The sequence below is a fragment of the Anomaloglossus baeobatrachus genome, chromosome 7 (assembly GCF_048569485.1).
Source record: "Anomaloglossus baeobatrachus isolate aAnoBae1 chromosome 7, aAnoBae1.hap1, whole genome shotgun sequence".
Taxonomy (NCBI): Eukaryota; Metazoa; Chordata; class Amphibia; order Anura; family Aromobatidae; genus Anomaloglossus; species Anomaloglossus baeobatrachus.
The window spans coordinates 73778420-73799678 of NC_134359.1; the positions used below are offsets into that span (position 1 = coordinate 73778420).

The window sequence follows — 21259 nt, forward strand, 5'->3', positions numbered from 1 at the left end:
TTGGATTTGGACACCTGACACAAGAAGGTATTGTAAAAACTATTGGGGGAATACTTTTTTGGGGAGGACATTGTTTTTCCTATATAATATGCATTTACACTTACCAGCTGCTATGGTTATCCACATATTTGCATAGAGATTCCCCTGTTTTTGTTTATTTTTGCCCTTCTTTGAGGATTATTGAACCTCTTGTTTCCAGATGCTTTATCCAACATGACTTGTAAGAAGCCCCATTCAAACCTGCCATGCCAATCATTATACCTTTCAGTAAAGGAGATTTATGTATATGAGAATAATCTTCCAGGGCGTAATTGTACATAAAACTACAGCACGGTGTCAGGTAATAGATTTAATTACCCTCTACAGTAGAAAATCCTCCTGTACGGGCATGCCGGTTGCGTTCACTGTCAAAATAATTGTCTTATGTAATCCGGATATACAGATCTGCATTCAGGTCTGGGATTATATTTGGGGGGCGAATGTCTCTTAGTCAATTGCACAATCTAGTTATAAAAATGCATACGTGTGTTTTATTATGGGCTTTTAAGTAATGGGACAATATAGGTTTTATTGCCACTTTGTCACATGCACTTTCATCCTCAATGGAGAGTGTGTATAGTTTGCTTTTAGAAGTGGACTCTCCTTGTAAACCGACACTAGTGCATTACAGGAGGAGTATATAAAGACGTGCCGCACTAATGTGTCAGACGGCAATAAATGTACCGCTAATGTGAAGGCGGCTTGTCTGCCGCTGCAAGTTGTGGCAGGCTCGGATGTGGCGCGGAGGTAGATGTGGAGCCGGGAGGACAAGTCTTCCAGAACTTTTTAGCGTGTTGTAATGGTTTGTTGTTTAGTTTGTGTATTAGCACAAGAACCAGATCTGTCAATTTTCTCCTTTTGTGTTAAGAATTAACTTCCTAGCAACCTCTCGGGCGCACGCTATTTACCCTCATCTGCTGTTTGTGACAAAGATTTAAAGATTTCGCTGCTCGTCGTCTCAAACGTGGAGCGTGGGCCTTGTTTAGGCCAGAAACGTTGAGAATGGAGTCGTAAAGTGGTCATCGTTCAGTGGTGGTTGGTCCAGTTGGATCTTGGGTTTTCTGGTATCTTTTATAGCTTTTTTTATTACTTTTTATTGTGCAGAATAACTTGGAGATGGCTTTTAGTTAAAGGAAAAATGGACTATAAATCAGATGGTTTCTGTTAGAGGGTAGGTCTGGGAATGTTTTGTCTTATAATACTGGTTCATCAGTATCGGACTGTTCGGGGTTTGGCTTGAGTTGATCGCTCAGGGTTCCTGGTGTCTGTCCCTCACCGATCTGATATTGATGACGTATCAAGGATGGCTTATTATAGGAACCCCTTTAGGTTCTCTTTCTGGGAGAACTGCACAGTGTGGATGAGAAGGATGGGCGTTCTCTTATGGCTCTGATGGACTGGACCCTTCCATCGTCGTTTTCTTAAGTTGTATACTGTACCACAGGGTAACTGCATGTTCATTAAAAATTTGGCAACCAGATACATGGGGTAGTGAAAATTTTAATTCAGTTTTAACAATAACGAATAAACCTTAGTCTTAAATTATGCATGAAAAACCTACCCTTTAACTGCATGATAAGCAGCAAATCTAAGCACAAGTCGCTCATTTGAAACGGCAGCATTTTACAGTCTTATGGTGGTGGATGCACAAAAAACATCCGCCCTGTATGGGTAACTTAAAGCCTGATTCACACTTGTGTTTAAACAGACTTCTCCCTCCCTCCCCATGTAATGTGGATCCGTACGCTGTTCATCTAGAGCTCCTGTCCTGTTCATTATGGTGCGCAAGCTGCTTGGTCCGCAAGTCAGACCAAAGTACAACTTCTCTCCACAAATAAAGCTGGCCATGCAAAAAGAGCCATATGCAACAGTGATGGCAAGCCGCTAAAACAGACTGGTGAATTGGGCTGAAATGAGAACAAAAATATTAATGCCTTATACCCTCTAGTCACATGCCTTATACCCTCTAGTCATTTGTTTCATACCAAAACTGTGATCTAGAAATAAGCTGGTGGTTCTGCACTGAGTAATGCTGTGACTGTACAGCAGAAGCTCATAATTGGGTCAGATTATTGGAGATGTTCAGTGTGGGCATTTGCATTGTAAAGGAATTTGTTTCATGCAGTACAAAAAGCCTGCCTAATTCTATATATAGTGGTTTACATATGCAGTGCCAGTGGAAAGCGTGCTTGTATGGACACGTCCGAGTCCTCCGCCGTGTGATGCCGGGGATCATCCCGTAAAAGGAATTCGCTGTTTTGTTCAATCAATTACAGGATTTATTTCAGAAACAAAACCTGACTATTGGAGACATGAGCCCCGTCCTGTGAATAAGGCAGCTGCTGCTAATTGTTCAAAATCTGTAAAAGAATTTTCACAGTGGCGTGTACCTGCAAATCTGACAGGTTGGGCATTTAGAAAGTATTCTGTGATGTGAGCCCGTGCCAGCAAAGACTGAAGCTGTACGTCCCTATAGTAACTGAAGCATGACTAACATCTCTTCATTGTTTCTAGCTAATCATCTCCATCAAAGGTTCTTGCCGATGGAGCCCACCTTGTAAGTAGCATTTCTCAATGCCATGCTCCATCCTTCTCTGAACTGTTATCATTATCAATTGTTCACGCTCGCGTCTTTCTGCTTTTAAAGCAATGGCATGCTGGCAAAAGATCGACGACTCCAGTTTCACCAGAAGGGGAGAAGCATGAACTCTACTGGATCTGGTAAAAGCAGCGCAACTGTATCGAGGTAGGCATCGCTCGGCACACTTCTGCTTCATTTGTCTGTCGTAGTTCTGTGGCTTCACTCTGGGGTTATTGTATGGAAGCAACTTGGGGTCGGATTAAATCTCCTGAAAGAGTGTGCACTTTAAGACTCTTATTGGTGGACTTGCCTGCCGTCGTCTATCTTGACTGCTATTCTATGGTGAGTATTGGGAGTGGAATATCCATGCAGCTCTATAGAGAATTAAAGGATTTTGTTAAGTGTCTTCTTAGAGGTTTTAGTTGCTTTGCACTTGTATGGATTTTTTTTTTTTTTAAACTCCATATTGGTCCACTAGAAGAAATGGCTGCAAAGTTCAATGCAACGATGGTCCAATAGGCAACAAGATGATCGACAGTGGTGGTCTAAGGCCCTGTGCGCACGCTGCATTTTTACCCGCATTTTTTTTTGCGATTTGACTGCAGAAATTTCTTGACAAAATGGTTGTAACCTTTCTGCAGACATTCCACAGCAAAACAAATGGGAAAAAAAAATAGCTGTGCGCACACTGCGTATGTTTTTTCTCAACATTCTTTCTGCAGAATTTCTTGAGAAAAAGAATGAGCATGTCACTACTTTTCTGCGGGTACCTGCGTTTTTTGCCATAGATAATGGTAAAATAATGCAGGGACCAGCCTGTGTGGGGGGTGGGGGAGGGGGGGGTGGGAAAGTGTCAAACGCATGCGCTATTGGTGCATTTTTTTTTAACACAAGTACACTAATCTTTCAGACTCAAGTTTCTTGAGAAAAATCCTTTCTCTAGTGCGCACAGGGCCTAATAAAGAACAGGGTGGTCGATAACTGTGGTCATATAGGCAACAAGATGATCAACAGTGGTGGTGGTCTAATAGGCAACAGTAAGATCGACAACAATGATGGTGGTCTAATAGGCAATGGATGATCAACAACAATGGTGATTAAATTATATAGTTCCTATTAGTGCTGTACAGAGACTAATATTCACATTAGCACTTGTGCAGTGGGGATCTCAATCTAATGTTGCTGGAGACCCATACTAGGTTTTAAAGCTTCCAATTATCCTTGCCAGATTGATATTATATATTGGGTTTTTCCCCCATCTTTCACTTTCCACTTCACCTCTAGAAATAATTTAGGTAACATGCGTTGCGTTTTTGTTTTTTTTTTTTATCTTTTTTGGTTTTGTCCACTCTTTCCACTCATCCCCCCCCCCCCCCCCCCCTCCTCCTCCTTTGGACAGTTACTACGTGTGAAAAATGTATGTTCAGTTCCCCCACTGCTCTGTATAACCACTTTCCTGTAGTTAAGTTGAGGGTCGTGAACAGAGGTCCCTCATCTATTTACTCAGTATTAACTAATGGAGAACATGGGGGGTTCTCTAACTTTTAAAAAGCAGCTTATTTTCTTTAAACTTTGAGAAGTATGTATCTCTACCGCCTTCTCTTCTTCTCTCCATAGTTTCATGAGCACCAGTTGCCATCACCTTTCTCCATAATGGCAAAGTCTGGTCTTCACTGTATCCAGATTTGAGATGAAAATAAGCAACTATGCAATAAATTGCATCTGCTCTATTGCCAATGTACTTAAAGTTAAACAAAATTAGCTTAAGTGACCACTTTAAAAATAAATGTGTGTGTGTGTAGAATATATATAATTTATATATATTTTTTTTTTTTTTATTTTTTTTTTTTTTTAATTGGATTATATTGTTTTATTCATTTATTCTTTTTCCACATTTAGTGTTTCAGAACTTTTAGACCTCTATGAAGAAGATCCTGAAGAAATTCTTTACAATCTCGGGTTTGGAAGGGATGAACCAGACATTGCTTCAAAAATACCCTCCAGGTTTTTTAACAATTCCTCTCTTGCCCATGGGATTGATATCAAAGTTTTTTTAAATGCACAAATGCAACGCTTGGAGTTGGAGAATCCGAACTATGCCTTAACAAGTAAGTGTCCTTAAACCGTTCTGAGTCTGTACTGTGATGCCGAGACTTATGTAAGAGTACCTGAGTCTATGCGCAGAAGTGATGCCTCCAGTCATTGAATAGACCATTGTTGTGGCCTAAAATTCCCGGCCGCCTTGGCATCAGCCACATGCTGTTTGGAGTAGAATACTGGACCTGGGTCCCTGCCAAAGATCAGGCTCTCGTTGACTGAATATCAAGCATTTCCTTATTTATCCTGAGCATTTCATGCTCTTCTGCAGACCTCTTGTAAAGTAGCAAGACCCCAAATCTGGATGAGGAGTTGTAAATGTTTTACGTGTTTAATAAAATGTTTTTAAATCAATTCTTTGGATATTGTGTACTAATGTGCAGCTTTAATTTAATGTATCCTTACAGAGGTAAACCTCTACCACATCAGTTTTTATTCAGATCTTTAGGTCTAAAAGCGTATAGTTCTGTAGTTTTTCCCCTTAACGACCGCAGGCAGTAATATTACATCCTGCGGTCAGTGTTAATCTCCACCTGCTGGTGCGGACTGCAGGCGGGTATCCGCGCACATGTCAGCTGATCCGTACAACTGATATGTGTGCCTAGCAGGTACAAGTGGAATCGCTATCCAGCCGTACCTGTTAAAGCCTTAAATGGCACTGTCCAGATGTGACAGCACCATATTAGCAACGATTAAAGTAGTTTACTCACCGCCCAATACGGAAGTAACATGACGTGATCACTGGATCCGGTGGTTGTCATGGTAGCACAAGGTCATGTGATGACTCCTGTAGCTCACATGACTCGGGTCCTTTAACCAGCAGCCGAGTACTGCAGGTTATAAGATGATCATTTCTCCAGTCCCAGCAGAGTGCTGGTCTAATCAGGAGAAAAGAATGAGCGATCAGACTGCTGATCCTTATTGTCCCCTAGGGGTACTAGTAAAATTAAAAAAAAAAAAAAAAAAAAGTTTTGAAAAATTAATAAAACCTAAGTTCCAATTCACCCCATTTGAAAATTATCAGACAATATGAAACTTTCAGCTCACCCATTCCATGTGCTCAGAATTCCCTCTGCTGCTCAGGCTGCAGGTGCTGTTACCTGAGTATAATGAAGAGGAAAGAGTTCTGTCCAGCGCAAGGAGGAGAGATACGTCAGTAAATTTCCAGGTGCTTTATTTTACTTGGTTTCCAATAAAACGATCATATAAACATATGAACAGTTAAGACATAGTCCTCCGTGGATGTTGACACAACAGCGACGCGATTTGGCTACTGGAGTGTAGCCTTTTGTCAAGTGAATTTGAAAATTAAAGGGTTAAAATTAAACACATTGGGCAACGTTGCATTCAGAAATGCCCAATCTATCAAAATATAAAATCACTTAATCTGATTAGTAAACTGCGTAGCGGCAAACAAATTCCAGACACAATTTTTTTGGTCGCCACATATTTTGCGCAAATTGCAATACCAGGTGATCAAAATGTAGCATCGGTTAAAAAATGGTACCGTTAAAAATGCCAGCCCAAGACACAAAAATAAGCAGTCACTGAGCCATAGATGCAAAAAAATCAGAACGCTACGGGTTGCGGAAAATGGCGCAAGAGTACACCACTTTTCGGACAAACTTCTGATTTTGATTTTTTTTTTTTTTTTTTTTTTTTTTTTGTAACCCCTGAGAAACCTATACATGTTTGGTGTCTGTGAACTCTCACCGACCTCGGGCATCACACTGACACATCAGGTTTACTCTATAGTGAGCAGTGACGAAAATCTCAAAAACAATAGTGCAATTGCACTTTTTTTTTTTTTTTATTTGGAATTTTTTTTGCAGTTTTCCAGTACATAAGGTAAAACTCATGGTTTCATTTAAAAGCACAGCTCGTTTTGCAAAAAATAAGCCATCACATGACCATAGTGACAGAAAAATAAAAAAAATTACGATCTCGGTGGAAGAATGGCGAATAAAAGTAAGCGCAAAATCGGCCGGTTGAAGGGTTTAAGGTTCGTGTTTTGGTTTTTTTTGTTTTGTTTTTTTGTTTTCCCTGTGGGGAGGGAGCCTCCTCTGCCCATGAAAACAAATATATGTCGCTAATACTGTAATGAATGGTATAATTGTATTTGAACATGGTAAATCAAAGTGTTTCATGCATGAAATAGGGCTCCGCTTGTATGTGATTAGTCTAATTTTTTTTATTTTTTTTTTTTTTTTTTTTTTTGCTATGAACCTGCAAATCAATTTAAAAGATGTCTTAATTACTGTAAATGAGTGGTAACGACCAGTTGTCAATTTTTTTTTCAGAAATTTTTTACTAGACATAACTGAGGAATTGGTGTCTTATGGGAAATAGGTCCTCTTTGTTGAAACTAGTGTTTTTTTTTTTTTTTAGCCTATCATCTTGAAGGGGGTATCTGGAGATAGCCAGATCCACTCCCACTCCTTTTCGATGACTTTATACCCCACAATATACACACAAACTGCCTGACTGCCACTCCCAAAACTTCAATGTTGCACGGGTGCATAACATGACATGAAATGACAGTTGCACTCATAAATGCTAAAGCATGAAAACCATGAATGTAAGAATATAAACCTGCATTACCGATAAAGGAAATCTAAGAAAAAATGAGATCATTAGCATATAAAAATGGCCAATTATATATCTGCCCAGTAGCCACGTCCAGGCATACCTCGTATACTGGGAACCTTCTCTGAACTGAAGCCTCTCTCTGGGTTTAAAAACCTCCCGTGTATGAGCAATTAGGAACCTGCTATAGAGACAAAAAAAAAAACAAAAAACGGACTGCCTTGATGTGGCTACTGGGCAGATAGAGATGGCCATTTTTATGCAAATTTTTTTTTTTTTCCTTTAGCAGTAATGCAGGTCTATAATCTTTTATATTCATGGTTTTTGTGCTTTAGCATTTCAGAGTGCAACTGTCTCTTTATTTTTGTCACTGTATACCCCACGAGGTGGTCTGCTCATCAGAACGGGACACATGCAGAATACCTGCTGATCATGAGCCTGGGATGTAACACAATCGGCACTGATAAATACAATGTTTTTCCAAAAGAAGACAGTCTTTTATTCCCCCCACCCCCCCCAAAAAAAAAGCGCTAGGGCTTATTTTTGAAGGCTGTCTTATTTTTGGAGAAACACGGTGGTGGGGGGGGGGGGGGTGTTATGACTCATATCTACCAGATATGGATGTCTGTGTGGCTCCCAGGTCCTCCTGTGATCTCCAGTGGGTGCTGCACGCCGTCCTCTGCTGCTCCTGGCTGGTGCATGGGAATGATGGGAGGAAGTCGCGTGTCCTGCCGCAGGTCCTGTTCTGCAGGTCCTTGTGCTCCACGGCACTGCCTCTCAGGATTCTGCCGGCGAAAAGATCGGTGTCGCTGGATGTGGTGTGTGTGTGTGTGTGTGTGTGCGTGTGCGCGTGCGCACGCGATCACTGCAGGTCCTGCCACTCGGAGTCGGGTAATTACGGGGTGCTCGTTGTATATAATGAAGTGTCTTGTAGTATCTATCTTTTTTAGCTGCATGGACACTTCATTATTGAACTGCGACTAGGGCTTATTTTTGGGGGAGGTCTTATTTTTGTAAAAACACGGTAAGTGACTCTAAACCTTGTCAGATAACCCCCCTCCTTTTTTTTTTTTTCTCAGTATTTTTCATTTTGAATAGCTTTTGTAGTAATCTTCCTCTCTCTCCAACCAGGTCGTTTTCGGCAGATTAAAGTCCTTACTGATGTTGCCAACGCCTTCTCATCTTTATACTCTCAAGTTTCTGGAACTCCCCTCCAACAAATCGGCAGCTCGAAATCTTTAACCTCTTCTACTACTGTTGAAGCCAAACCAGCACCTCTTACCAGGTCTTCTAGCCAGACCGCAGCCCGTCTTATGGAGACGCTCTCCAAACTTAACTTATGTGGGACCCGATCCTTGGGGGAAACAAGTAATTCTCAGTCTGTGGAAGACAAAGGAGCTCATCTAAACTGTAACGACGATGAATCCAGCAAAAACGATCAGAAAGTACTGAAAATATTCAAAAAGACTTCGCCACTTGCCACCGTTAAAGAGGAGGTACCGAATTCTTCAGTCACCGACTCAAATGGCCTTGATGGATCTGCTGTTCCAAGTGAAAATGGTGTTGTTTTAGAGCCTTTAGTGAATTCCAGCACAAATGGACAAGAAAAAACTTCAGCAGACCTAAATATATGTGATGTGTGTATTGTGGACTCGCCTGCTAAGGATCTGAGCATATCTACTGATCAGGATTGTGAACACTACCTACCAGGAAAAAACCCATCCACCTCCACCCCAGAAAAGGAGCGGAGTGCGACCAACCCTTTCATAGCCAATCTTATAAAGCAAGACAAGGAATCTTTCGAGCTGGAGGAGGTATGTATTATTGCTAATGCACTTTGCATACTTTATTGATAAAGGGCTGAAATTGAGCTCTTCAAATTCATTGAAAAGTTGAGTTTTTGGAAAGTAAAATCAGACAGAGTGTGTAAATGATCACAAACTGATTTTTACATTATGATAGATTTAAAGGGGTTATCCAGGACTTCATTAGGCCACTGCGATAAATGTCAGGCCGGTAGTTGCCAACTACCTGCCTTTTTTGCGCGGCTCAGATGTCTTCTGTCACATAGGGGTCAGTAACCTCTCCTGCCAGCAATTCTGCGGCTTCTGCTGACTCCACGTCTACCCAGCAGATTCTCTTCCCTTTTGCTCTGAAGGGGTGTACCGTGTTTCCCCGATAGTAAGACACCCCGATAGTAAGACGTAGTGGGGGTTTTGGGGGGAATCGGCTAATGTAAGACGTACCCCGAAAGTAAGACTTAGTAAAAATGTATTTATTTATTTTTCTTTCCTCTTTACAGTACAGTTACAGCAGCCGAGCGCTCAGCTGAGAGCCCTGACATGCCGGCGGCAAAGCGCTCAGCTGAGCACCCTGACATGCCGCCGGCATGTGACAGCTCTCAGCTGAGCGCCCTGACATGCTGCCGGCAAAGCGCTCAGCTGAGCGCCCTAACATGCCGGCGGCCGAGCGCTCAGCTGAGCACCCTGACATGCCGCCGGCATGTGACAGCTTTCAGCTGAGCGCCCTGACATGCCGGCGGCAAAGCGCTCAGCTGAGCGCCCTAATATGCCGGCGGCTTAGCGCTCAGCTGAGAGCTGACACATGCCGGCGGTCGGGCGCTCAGCTGAGTGCTCGGCTACCGAGAAATGTTGAAATGTTGCAGTAATGTTGTCCGTGGTCCATCAGGACCATGGACAACATACAAAATCACACAGCCTCAGTGCCCTCATGTGCAGCCGCTGGTGGTTAAGTTTCCTTAACTTGCGGTACACTTAGGGCGCAATCGCGGCAAGTCCCCATACAGTACATTGCATGGAGACTTGCTGCGATTGCTGTGGGATTTTTTCCAATATAAGACATACCCCGAAAGTAAGACATAGTGGCACTTTTGGGGGTAAAAAGAAAGTAAGACACTGTCTTACTTTCGGGGAAACACGGTAACAGCTAACATCCTGCTGAGAGACTGGCTCAATGCTGTCTAAGGCCCTGTGCGCACACTGTGGATTTGCCGCGGAATTGCTGGAGAAAATGTGTCCACCAATGCTGCCGTCATTCCCCTGCAAATCCTATGGGTTTGAAAAAATGCTGTGCGCACACTGCGTTTTTTTTATACCCGTGGATTTTCCGCTGCGGAATTAATGAGCATGTCACTACTTTTCCGCAGGTACCTGCGGTTTTTGCCATAGATAATGGTAAAAACCGCGGGAACCAATTTGCGGAAAATCCGCGGCAAAAAAACGCGGGTGCGGGATTCTTTCAGAGGGTCCGTTTTTTTTCTTAAGAAAAAGGCACTTTCTAGTGCACACAGCCTTACTGTGGAAAGCCGGCTGTCAATCTACATGGCCTTGGCAGTCACACCCGGTTCACAGCCCGAAAGAGCCGCTTTGACGTAGAACCCAATTTCCTCCTCCGCCTCTACACACTCACTCATTCAAAGTTTCATTTTTTTTTTTTTTTTTTTTTTTTTCCCTCCCTACTCAATCTGAGAGCAGCATGCTGTAGGGGAAGAGGCCTTGACTCCAGCAATGTGTCACTTACTGGGCTGCTTCTTTTCACTTTGATAAAACCCTTGTTTTCTCTGCTGCAGTTCTACCAAATGTCTGGATAACCCTGCCCATACCACTGATTGTCAGCTTTCTGCCTATGCACAGTGTACACATAATTTTGTATGCAATAATAAAATGTTATATATGCACTAAATATGCTTTTGGGTTAGTCCTATTATCTACTATTTATTATATGGCACACAGAGTCCTGGTTTTAAGTATTACAAGTTTTGAGGACGTGCCGATATGGTCAACAGAGCCATGTTAGTGAATCTTGTGTTACGGTTTTGTTTATTTCTCGTGTACACCTAAAGTGGTCACTGTGCATAGGCAGAAAACTTCCAATCAGTGGTAGTGGAGGAGAGCTACACATGAATTTGGAGGACTACCTGGCTGGTTTACTAGTCCTCTACTGGTGGTCTGCTGATTTTAAAAATGATTTTATCAAAACTACAGCTAGCAGCCCAGTAAGCAATAAATCCCTGGAATCTGGATCCTTTGCCCATACATCATGCTTCTCTAAGACTGTGGTGACTAGCTCCCTTTTTAGAGGCAGCAGATAAACAATGTTTTACACTGTGGGAATGATCTAAAGTGGTTTTCCCATTCGGTCCCTGCAGTTGTGCCCTCATTAGTATTGAGATCGAAAAGACCTCTAAATTCCTAAAATAGCGCCGTGTCCCGTTCACTAACCTTTTAAAAGGAAAGTCTAAATGTGAACAAAGTAAAATCGAGCGCAGCCTAATATCCCAGGCTCAGTACTGACACATTTTTTTTTTTTGTTTGCTTGGAGGGAGGATTGTTAAAGTAAGTTTGAAGCTTTTTTTTTTTTTTTTGCGATTGCTGGTTGTCTGCATTATAATGGCTAACGATTAACACTGATAACTGACAATCCAGTGAGGCAAAGGTAAAATGGCTAAGGTGATGACACAGGCGTCCTGCGGGGAGATAAGATTGCTGATCCTCATAAAGGATCCACCGCACACTTAACCGCACACACAGCGACGATGACAACGACGTCGCTGCTACGTCACCATTTTGTGACGTTGCAGCGACGTCCCGTTGCTGTCGCTGTGTGTGACATCCAGCAACGAGCTGGCCCCTGCTGTGAGGTCGCTGGTTGTTGCTGAATGTCCTGCTTCATTTTTTTCGTCGTCGCTCTCCCGCTGTGAAGCACACATCGCTGTGTGTGGCAGCGAGAGAGCGACGAAATGAAGCGAGCAGCGAGCAGGAGCCGGCGTCTGGCAGCTGTGGTAAGCTGTAACCACTGTAAACATCGGGTAACCACGGGAAGACCTTTCCCTGGTTACCCGATATTTACCTTCGTTACCAGCCTCCGCCGCTCTTGCTGCTAGTGCCGGCTCCTGCTCTCTGCACATGTAGCTGCAGTACACATCGGTTAATTAACCCTATGTGTACTGTAGCTAGGAGAGCAAGGTGCCAGCGCTAAGCAGTGTGCGCGGCTCCCTGCTCTTTACACATGTAGCGACGTTATGATCGCTGCTTCGGCTGCTGTTTGACAGCTAAGCAGCGATCATAACAGCGACTTACAAGGTCGATGTTGCGTCACAGAAAATGGTGACGTAACAGCGCTGTCGCTATGTGTGAACCCAGCCTTAGGAGTTGGGTTCTTTCAGCTGTAGCTTGAAATGAAGGGCTTTTCTGATCGGATGCAGATTTACATGAACTGATGAATATCTAAAATGTCTGGGCAGAATAAAGCTTGTACATGTGTTGCACAGTTTAGGGGTAAAAGTGTTTGTGGAGTCTATGAAGGGTTTTACCCAATCGCTAGGGTTTGCCATCGCTTTGGGGGTACCCTCTCCAGTCCTACTATTGAAGACTTGCAGTGTTCCTGCGTTGCAGTGATCCGGCTTTGCAAGTTGCCCAAGGTGTCGCTGTTTTTGGGGGGAAATGCGGATGCTGAGGTGCGGCTCCTCTTGACTCTTGTGATGTCCAAAGATCTTAAAAAATGGTGCATCTTAGGGATATGCTGTCCCTTATCAGATGGGGTATAATACCATTCAACGCTGATTTTTTTTGCTTTTTGTCATCCAAAACCAGGAGTTGGGTCATTTGTGCGTTTTCTGTATTTTGTTCTACTTCTGAGTTTCTCATAAATGCTTATATAAAACATGACCGTGGCCAGTGTGTCTCATAGGGGGCGCTATACTACGGTAGCTTGAAGCATCTAAACTCCAAACCAAAGGCCTAAGCCACACGGCGAGAAAATCTGTGAGTGGAGTGTAATAAAACCTCACATTCCACTCGGACCAATATTAGCCTGTCAGCGCACATGAGCGATTATTTTCTCAGTCCTAATCGGACCGAGAAAACAATTGCAGCATGCTGCCACTGTAATGCGACACTTTTTCTTTGTCGCTCCATTGGGAGACCCAGACAATTGGGTGTATAGCTACTGCCTCCGGAGGCCACACAAAGCACTACACTTAAAAGTGTAAGGCCCCTCCCCTTCTGCCTATACACCCCCCGTGGGATCACGGGCTCCTCAGTTTTCATGCTTTGTGCGAAGGAGGTCAGACATCCACGCATAGCTCCACTGTTTAGTCAGCAGCAGCTGCTGACTGTCGGATGGAAGAAAAGAGGGCCCATACTAGGGCCCCCAGCATGCTCCCTTCTCACCCCACTTTTGTCGGCGGTGTTTGTTAAGGTTGAGGTACCCATTGCAGGTACGGAGGCTGGAGCCCACATGCTGCATCCTTCCCCATCCCCCTTAGGGCTCTGGGTGAAGTGGGATTTTACCGGTCTCCAGGCACTGAGACCGCGCTCCATCCACAGCCCCTGAAAGGAATCTGCTGGATATGGAGCTGAGTATCGTCAGGGACAGGACCCTGCTTCATCAAGATACTCTGTGTCCCCATACAGACGCAGACACACTGCAGCATTGCTGGGTGTGTTAGTGCGCCGGGGACAACAGCGCGCACACTTGTGCCACTGCTCACTACAGCTCTGCTGAGTGAGTATATGTATTGGGAACTGCCGCGCCGGCCGCTGCTGTCAGTTTGCTGCGGCGCGGCTGGGACTTGTGGTGCGCCGGGGACTTCCGCGCTGGCCGTGCATGTATGACGGCCGCGCTTATTACTCGAGTCCCCGGCTTTTGCGGCCTAGTTTCCTTTCGTTCCCGCCCCCAGGCCTGCCAGTCAGGGGAAGGGCGGGACGCTGTACAGATTGTCAGCGCAGAGGGCTGGAGTCTACTTTACATACTCCAGCCCTCACACTGGGCACAGTGGGCGCCAGTTTCCCGCACTTTGTCTGAGGCACGCCCACGGTCCGCCCCTCTTCACAGAACGCCGGCAGCCATTCCTGTGTGCAGTCTGAGCTGGAGAGGGGAGACAAGTTCTGGGAGACCCAGACACGGGATTCTGGCGACCACACACCCGCGTTTGAGCGGGCGGTAAGCGGCACCTCTGGTGCTGAACCCACTAGTGCCGAAGTGTACATTTGTATTTTTATGCTTGCATACTATACATTGCACTGTACGGTCGCTGGTGATTCTTGGCTATATACCCTCCTAGATTGCTCAGAGGAGACAACAGCATGTCATCCGCAAAAAGCAAGGGTGCCAAGGCACAGGCTTTCTATGCTGCTTGCACCGCATGTGAGGCTTCTCTACCGGCAGGTTCCACTGACCCCCACTGTGTGCAGTGCTCGGCCCCTGTGGCAACTGCTCGGCCGGGGCCTCTGCTAGAGGTGACCCAGGGAGAACCACCTGTGAATACTGTCCAGGTGACTGGGACAGAGTTTGCAGTTTTTGCTGATAGATTGTCTGTGACTATGACTAGAATTCTAGAAACGTTGCAGTCTAGACCAGTATCTCAGACCATGGGCACTGTTCAATCACTGCTCCCTGGTCCCCCGCAATTGGAACAGCTCCGGGCTCCGGGGGTGTCCCATGCATCCCAGGGTGACGGCTCGGACACGGACGACAGTCCTAGACAGCCTAAGCGAGCTCGCTATGAGCGACCCTCGACTTCATCACACTGGTCAGGGTCCCAGCAGGAAGGCTCTCTGTGTGATGAGACGGAAGTAGCTGATCAGGATTCTGATCCTGAGACCGCTCTCAACTTGGATACACCTGATGGGGACGCCATAGTGAATGATCTGATAGCGTCCATCAATAGAATGTTGGATATTTCTCCCCCAGCTCCTCCGGTGGAGGAATCAGCTTCACAGCAGGAGAAATTCCATTTCAGATATCCCAAGCGTAAATTAAGTTTTCTGGACCACTCTGACTTTAAAGAGGCAGTCCAGAAACACCACGCTTATCCAGATAAACGTTTCTCCAAACGGCTTAAGGACACACGTTATCCCTTTCCTCCTGACGTGGTCAAAGGCTGGACCCAGTGTCCCAAAGTGGACCCCCCAATCTCCAGGCTTGCGGCTAGATCCATAGTTGCAGTGGAAGATGGGGCTGCACTTAAAGATGCCACTGACAGACAGATGGAGCTCTGGTTGAAATCCATCTATGAAGCTATTGGCGCGTCGTTTGCTCCAGCATTCGCCGCCGTATGGGCACTCCAAGCTATTTCAGCTGGTCTTACACAGGTTGACACGGTCACACGTACATCTGTGCCGCAGGTGGCATCCTTAACCTCTCAAATGTCTGCATTTGCGTCTTACGCGATTAATGCTGTTCTGGACTCTACGAGCCGTACGGCAGTGGCGTCCGCCAACTCCGTGGTTTTACGCAGAGCCTTGTGGTTAAGGGAATGGAAGGCAGATTCTGCTTCCAAAAAGTGCTTAACCAGTTTGCCATTCTCTGGTGACCGACTGTTTGGTGAGCGTTTGGATGAGATCATTAAACAGTCCAAGGGTAAGGATTCATCCTTACCTCAGCCCAGACAAACCAAACCCCAGCAGAGGAGGGGACAGTCGGGGCTTCGGTCCTTTCGAGGCTCGGGCAGGTCCCAATTCTCCTCGTCCAAAAGGACTCAAAAGGATCAGAGGAACTCAGATTCTTGGCGGGCTCAGTCACGCCCTAAAAAGACAGCCGGAAGACCCGCTACCAAGGCGGCTTCCTCATGACTTTCGGCCTCCTCTCTCCGCATCCTCGGTCGGTGGCAGACTCTCCCGCTTTGGCGACATTTGGCTGCCACAGGTCCAAGACCGTTGGGTGAGAGACATTCTGTCCCACGGGTACAGGATAGAGTTCAGTTCTCGTCCTCCAACTCGATTCTTCAGAACGTCTCCGCCTCCCGACCGAGCCGATGCTCTTCTGCAGGCGGTGTGCACTCTAAAGGCAGAAGGTGTGGTGATCCCTGTTCCTCTTCAGGAGCAAGGTCGCGGTTTTTACTCCAATTTGTTTGTGGTGCCAAAAAAGGACGGATCCTTCCGTCCCGTTCTGGACCTAAAACTTCTCAACAAGTACGTAAAAACCAGACGGTTCCGGATGGAATCCCTCCGCTCCGTCATCGCCTCAATGTCTCAAGGAGATTTCCTAGCGTCAATAGACATCAAGGATGCTTATCTCCACGTGCCGATTGCTCCAGAGCATCAGCGTTTTCTACGGTTCGTTATAGGAGACGAACACCTTCAGTTCGTAGCTCTGCCTTTCGGTCTGGCGACAGCCCCACGGGCCTTCACCAAGGTCATGGCAGCAGTAGTAGCAGTCCTGCACTCTCAGGGACACTCTGTGATCCCTTACTTAGACGATCTGCTTGTCAAGGCTCCCTCTCAAGAGGCATGCCAACACAGCCTGAACGTTGCACTGGAGACTCTCCAGAGTTTCGGGTGGATCATCAACTTTTCCAAGTCATATCTGACCCCGACCCAATCGCTGACATATCTTGGCATGGAGTTTCATACTCTCTCAGCGATAGTGAAGCTTCCGCTGGACAAACAGCGTTCACTACAGACAGGGGTGCGATCCCTCCTTCAAGACCAGTCACACCCCTTGAGACGCCTCATCCACTTCCTAGGGAAGATGGTAGCAGCAATGGAGGCAGTCCCTTTCGCGCAGTTTCATCTGCGTCCACTACAGTGGGACATTCTACGCCAATGGGACGGGAAGTCGACGTCCCTCGACAGGAACGTCTTCCTTTCTCAGGCGGCCAAGGAATCTCTTCAGTGGTGGCTTCTTCCCACCTCATTGTCAAAGGGAAAGTCCTTCCTACCCCCATCCTGGGCGGTGGTCACGACGGACGCGAGTCTGTCAGTGTGGGGAGCGGTTTTTCTCCACCACAGGGCTCAGGGTACGTGGACTCAGCAAGAGTCCACCCTTCAGATCAATGTTCTGGAAATCAGAGCAGTGTATCTTGCCCTACAAGCCTTCCAGCAGTGGCTGGAAGGGAAGCAGATCCGAATTCAGTCGGACAACTCCACAGCGGTGGCATACATCAACCACCAAGGAGGAACACGCAGTCGGCAAGCCTTCCAGGAAGTCCGGCGGATTCTGAAGTGGGTGGAAGACACGGCATCCACCATATCCGCAGTTCACATCCCAGGCGTGGACAACTGGGAAGCAGATTTTCTCGGTCGCCAGGGTATGGACGCAGGGGAATGGTCTCTTCACCCGGACGTGTTTCAGGAGATCTGTCGCCGCTGGGGGATGCCGGACGTCGACCTAATGGCGTCCCGACACAACAACAAGGTCCCAGTTTTCATGGCGCGGTCTCACGATCACCGAGCTCTGGCGGCGGACGCCTTAGTTCAAAATTGGTCGCAGTTCCGGCTCCCTTATGTGTTCCCACCTCTGGCACTGTTGCCCAGAGTGCTGCGCAAGATCAGGTCCGACTGCCGCCGCGCCATCCTCGTCGCTCCAGACTGGCCGAGGAGGTCGTGGTACCCAGATCTGTGGCATCTCACGGTAGGCCAACCGTGGGCGCTACCAGACCGGCCAGACTTGCTGTCTCAAGGGCCGTTTTTCCATCGGAATTCTGCTGCCCTGAACCTGACTGTGTGGCCATTGAGTCCTGGATCCTAGCGTATTCAGGATTATCTCAAGAGGTCATTGCCACCATGAGACAAGCTAGAAAACCAACCTCCGCCAAGATCTACAGCTGGTGTCACACACAGCGACAACGACAACGACGTCGCTGCTACGTCACCATTTTCTGTGACGTTGCAGCGACGTCCCGTCGCTGTCGCTGTGTGTGACATCCAGCAACGACCTGGCCCCTGCTGTGAGGTCGCCGGTCGTTGCTGAATGTCCAGCTTCATTTTTTGGTAGTCACTCTCCCGCTGTGACACACACATCGCTGTGTGTGACGGCGAGAGAGCGACGAAATGAAGCGAGCAGGAGCCGGCACTGGCAGCTGCGGTAAGCTGTAACCAGCGTAAACATCGGGTAACCAAGGGAAGACCTTTCCCTGGTTACCCGATGTTTACGCTGGTTACCAGCCTCCGCCGCCCTTGCTGCCAGTGCCGGCTCCTGCACTGTGACATGTGGCTGCAGTATGCATCGGGTAATTAACCCGATGTATACTGTAGCAAGGAGAGCAAGGAGCCAGCGCTAAGCAGTGCGCGCGGCTCCCTGCTCTCTGAACTGTGACATGTAGCTGCAGCACACATCGGGTTAATTAACCCGATGTGTGCTGCAGGAGAGCAAGGAGCCAGCGCTAAGCGCGGCTCCCTGCTCTCTGAACTGTGACATGTAGCTGCAGCACACATCGGGTTAATTAACCCGATGTGTGCTGCAGGAGAGCAAGGAGCCAGCGCTAAGCGCGGCTCCCTGCTCTCTGAACTGTGACATGTAGCTGCAGCACACATCGGGTTAATTAACCCGATGTGTGCTGCAGGAGAGCAAGGAGCCAGCGCTAAGCGCGGCTCCCTGCTCTCTGAACATGTAGCACAGCGACCTTATGATCGCTGCGTCTGCTGTGTTTGACAGCTAAGCAGCGATCATAACAGCGACTTACAAGGTCGCTGTTACGTCACCGAAAATGGTGACGTAACAGCGACGTCGTTGTCGCTGTCGTTTAGTGTGAACCCAGCTTACCACAGGACGTGGAAGATATTCTTATCTTGGTGTTCTGCTCAGGGAGTTTCTCCCTGGCCATTTGCATTGCCTACTTTTCTTTCCTTTCTACAATCCGGTTTGGAAAAAGGTTTGTCGCTCGGCTCCCTTAAAGGACAAGTCTCAGCGCTATCTGTATTTTTTCAGAAGCGACTAGCACGACTTCCTCAGGTACGCACGTTCCTGCAAGGGGTTTGTCATATCGTCCCTCCTTACAAGCGGCCGTTAGAGCCCTGGGATCTGAACAGGGTTCTAATTGCTCTCCAGAAGCCGCCTTTCGAGCCTATGAGGGATGTTTCCCTGTCTCGACTTTCACAGAAAGTGACTTTTCTAGTAGCGGTCACCTCTCTTCGGAGAGTGTCCGAGCTAGCAGCGCTCTCATGCAAATCTCCCTTCCTGGTGATTCACCAGGACAAGGTGGTTCTGCGCCCGATTCCGGAGTTTCTCCCTAAGGTGGTATCCCCCTTTCATCTCAATCAGGATATCTCCTTACCTTCTTTGTGTCCTCACCCAGTTCATCAATGTGAGAAGGATTTGCATTTGTTGGATCTGGTGAGAGCACTCAGAATCTACATTTCCCGCACGGCGCCCCTGCGCCGCTCGGATGCACTCTTTGTCCTTGTCGCTGGTCAGCGTAAAGGGTTGCAAGCTTCCAAATCCACCTTGGCTTGGTGGATCAAGGAACCAATTCTTGAAGCCTACCGTTCTGCTGGGCTTCCGGTTCCCTCAGGGCTGAAGGCCCATTCTACCAGAGCCGTGGGTGCGTCCTGGGCATTACGGCACCAGGCTACGGCTCAGCAGGTGTGCCAGGCGGCTACCTGGTCGAGTCTGCACACTTTCACCAAGCATTATCAGGTGCATACCTACGCTTCGGCGGACGCCAGCCTAGGTAGACAAGTCCTTCAGGCGGCGGTTGCCCACCTGTAGGAAAGGACTGTTTTACGGTCCTGTCACGAGGTGTTATTTTACCCACCCAGGGACTGCTTTTGGACGTCCCAATTGTCTGGGTCTCCCAATGGAGCGACAAAGAAGAAGGGAATTTTGTTTACTTACCGTAAATTCCTTTTCTTCTAGCTCCAATTGGGAGACCCAGCACCCGCCCTGTTTTCTTAGGGATTTTTGTTTTTTCGGATACACATGTTGTTCACGTTGAATGGTTCAGTTCTCCGATGTTTCTTCGGATTGAATTGTTTTTAAACCAGTTATTGGCTTTCCTCCTTCTTGCTTTTGCACTAAAACTGAGGAGCCCGTGATCCCACGGGGGGTGTATAGGCAGAAGGGGAGGGGCCTTACACTTTTAAGTGTAGTGCTTTGTGTGGCCTCCGGAGGCAGTAGCTATACACCCAATTGTCTGGGTCTCCCAATTGGAGCTAGAAGAAAAGGAATTTACGGTAAGTAAACAAAATTCCCTTCTTCTCTCGCACCCATTCAAGTCTATGGGGCAAGAGGAAAATCGCACTGCACTCGCGGTACACCGGTGTACCATGCATGCAGAGCGAGAATGGCAATATCCGGCAACAAAGGAGAGAGGGAGAGAAATCCCTCCCTCCCCTCCTCTGTGCCGGCCCGCCCCTCCTGAGAGCTGGGCCGCCCCCCGCAGCTGAGGTCCGCTCGCACAGTCGGACTTCAGTCGCAGGGATAGAAGCATGACACTCTGCTCCTGCTGTGCTGTCAGCGCGAGCAGAGTGTCATGTGAGCATCGCAGTAGTGCCCCGTGTGGCCCCAGCCTTAGTGAGCGGCTGAGAGTCATCACCTGCCATGACTATGGTGATGTAATGGTAGATTATGGCTGCTCCTCGTGCACCTCCCTGTCCTGGTGCAGATACATTGTATTCTTCTGTAAGGCTGCTTTCACACATCAGTTTTTTGCCATCAGGCACAATCCGGCAAAAACTAAAAAAAACTGATCAGACGTCTGTTGCCGCCGGATCAGTTTTTTTCCCCCATAGACTTTAATTAGCGCTGGATTGTGCTGGATGGCCTTGCGTTTCATCCGTTTTTTGATCCGGTAAAATTTACTTGTCTGGCGGCCGGATGAAAGGTTGAAGTGAACGTTTGTGTCCGGCAAAAAAAAGGATCTCGCTATACGGCGTGTTTTATAATGGAAGCCTATGGACGCCGGATCCGGTGTAATGCGGCAAAAAAACTGATACGGCCGCCGGATCCGTTTTTTAGAACGGAGCATGCTCAGTATCACACCGGATCTGTCAAAAAACTGAAGGAACTGATGGAAAAAACTGATGCAACTGATCCGTTTTTTTTTTTTTCCGCTGGATCCGTCGCATCAGTTTTTTTGCCGAATCATGCCTGATGCCAAAAAACTGATGTGTGAAAGCAGCCTAATACAGCACGATCCTCATATGTCCGCAGCAGTCATTGATTGTTACACAGTTTAATACAGTTTATTTTAATCTGACTTGTTAGAAAGTTAGT

General features: G+C 47.0%; 1 protein-coding gene across 2 annotated transcripts in view; it reads left to right on the forward strand.

Moving 5' to 3' along the window:
* ITPRID2 (ITPR interacting domain containing 2) overlaps positions 1 to 21259 on the forward strand; it is a 125451-nt gene that overhangs the window by 32202 nt on the left and 71990 nt on the right. For both annotated transcript variants that reach the window (XM_075317411.1, XM_075317412.1), the window contains 4 exons: positions 2554 to 2596; positions 2687 to 2785; positions 4520 to 4728; positions 8435 to 9117. In XM_075317411.1, coding sequence (XP_075173526.1) covers positions 2554 to 2596; positions 2687 to 2785; positions 4520 to 4728; positions 8435 to 9117 — 1034 coding nt within the window. The remainder of the gene's footprint in view (positions 1 to 2553; positions 2597 to 2686; positions 2786 to 4519; positions 4729 to 8434; positions 9118 to 21259) is intronic.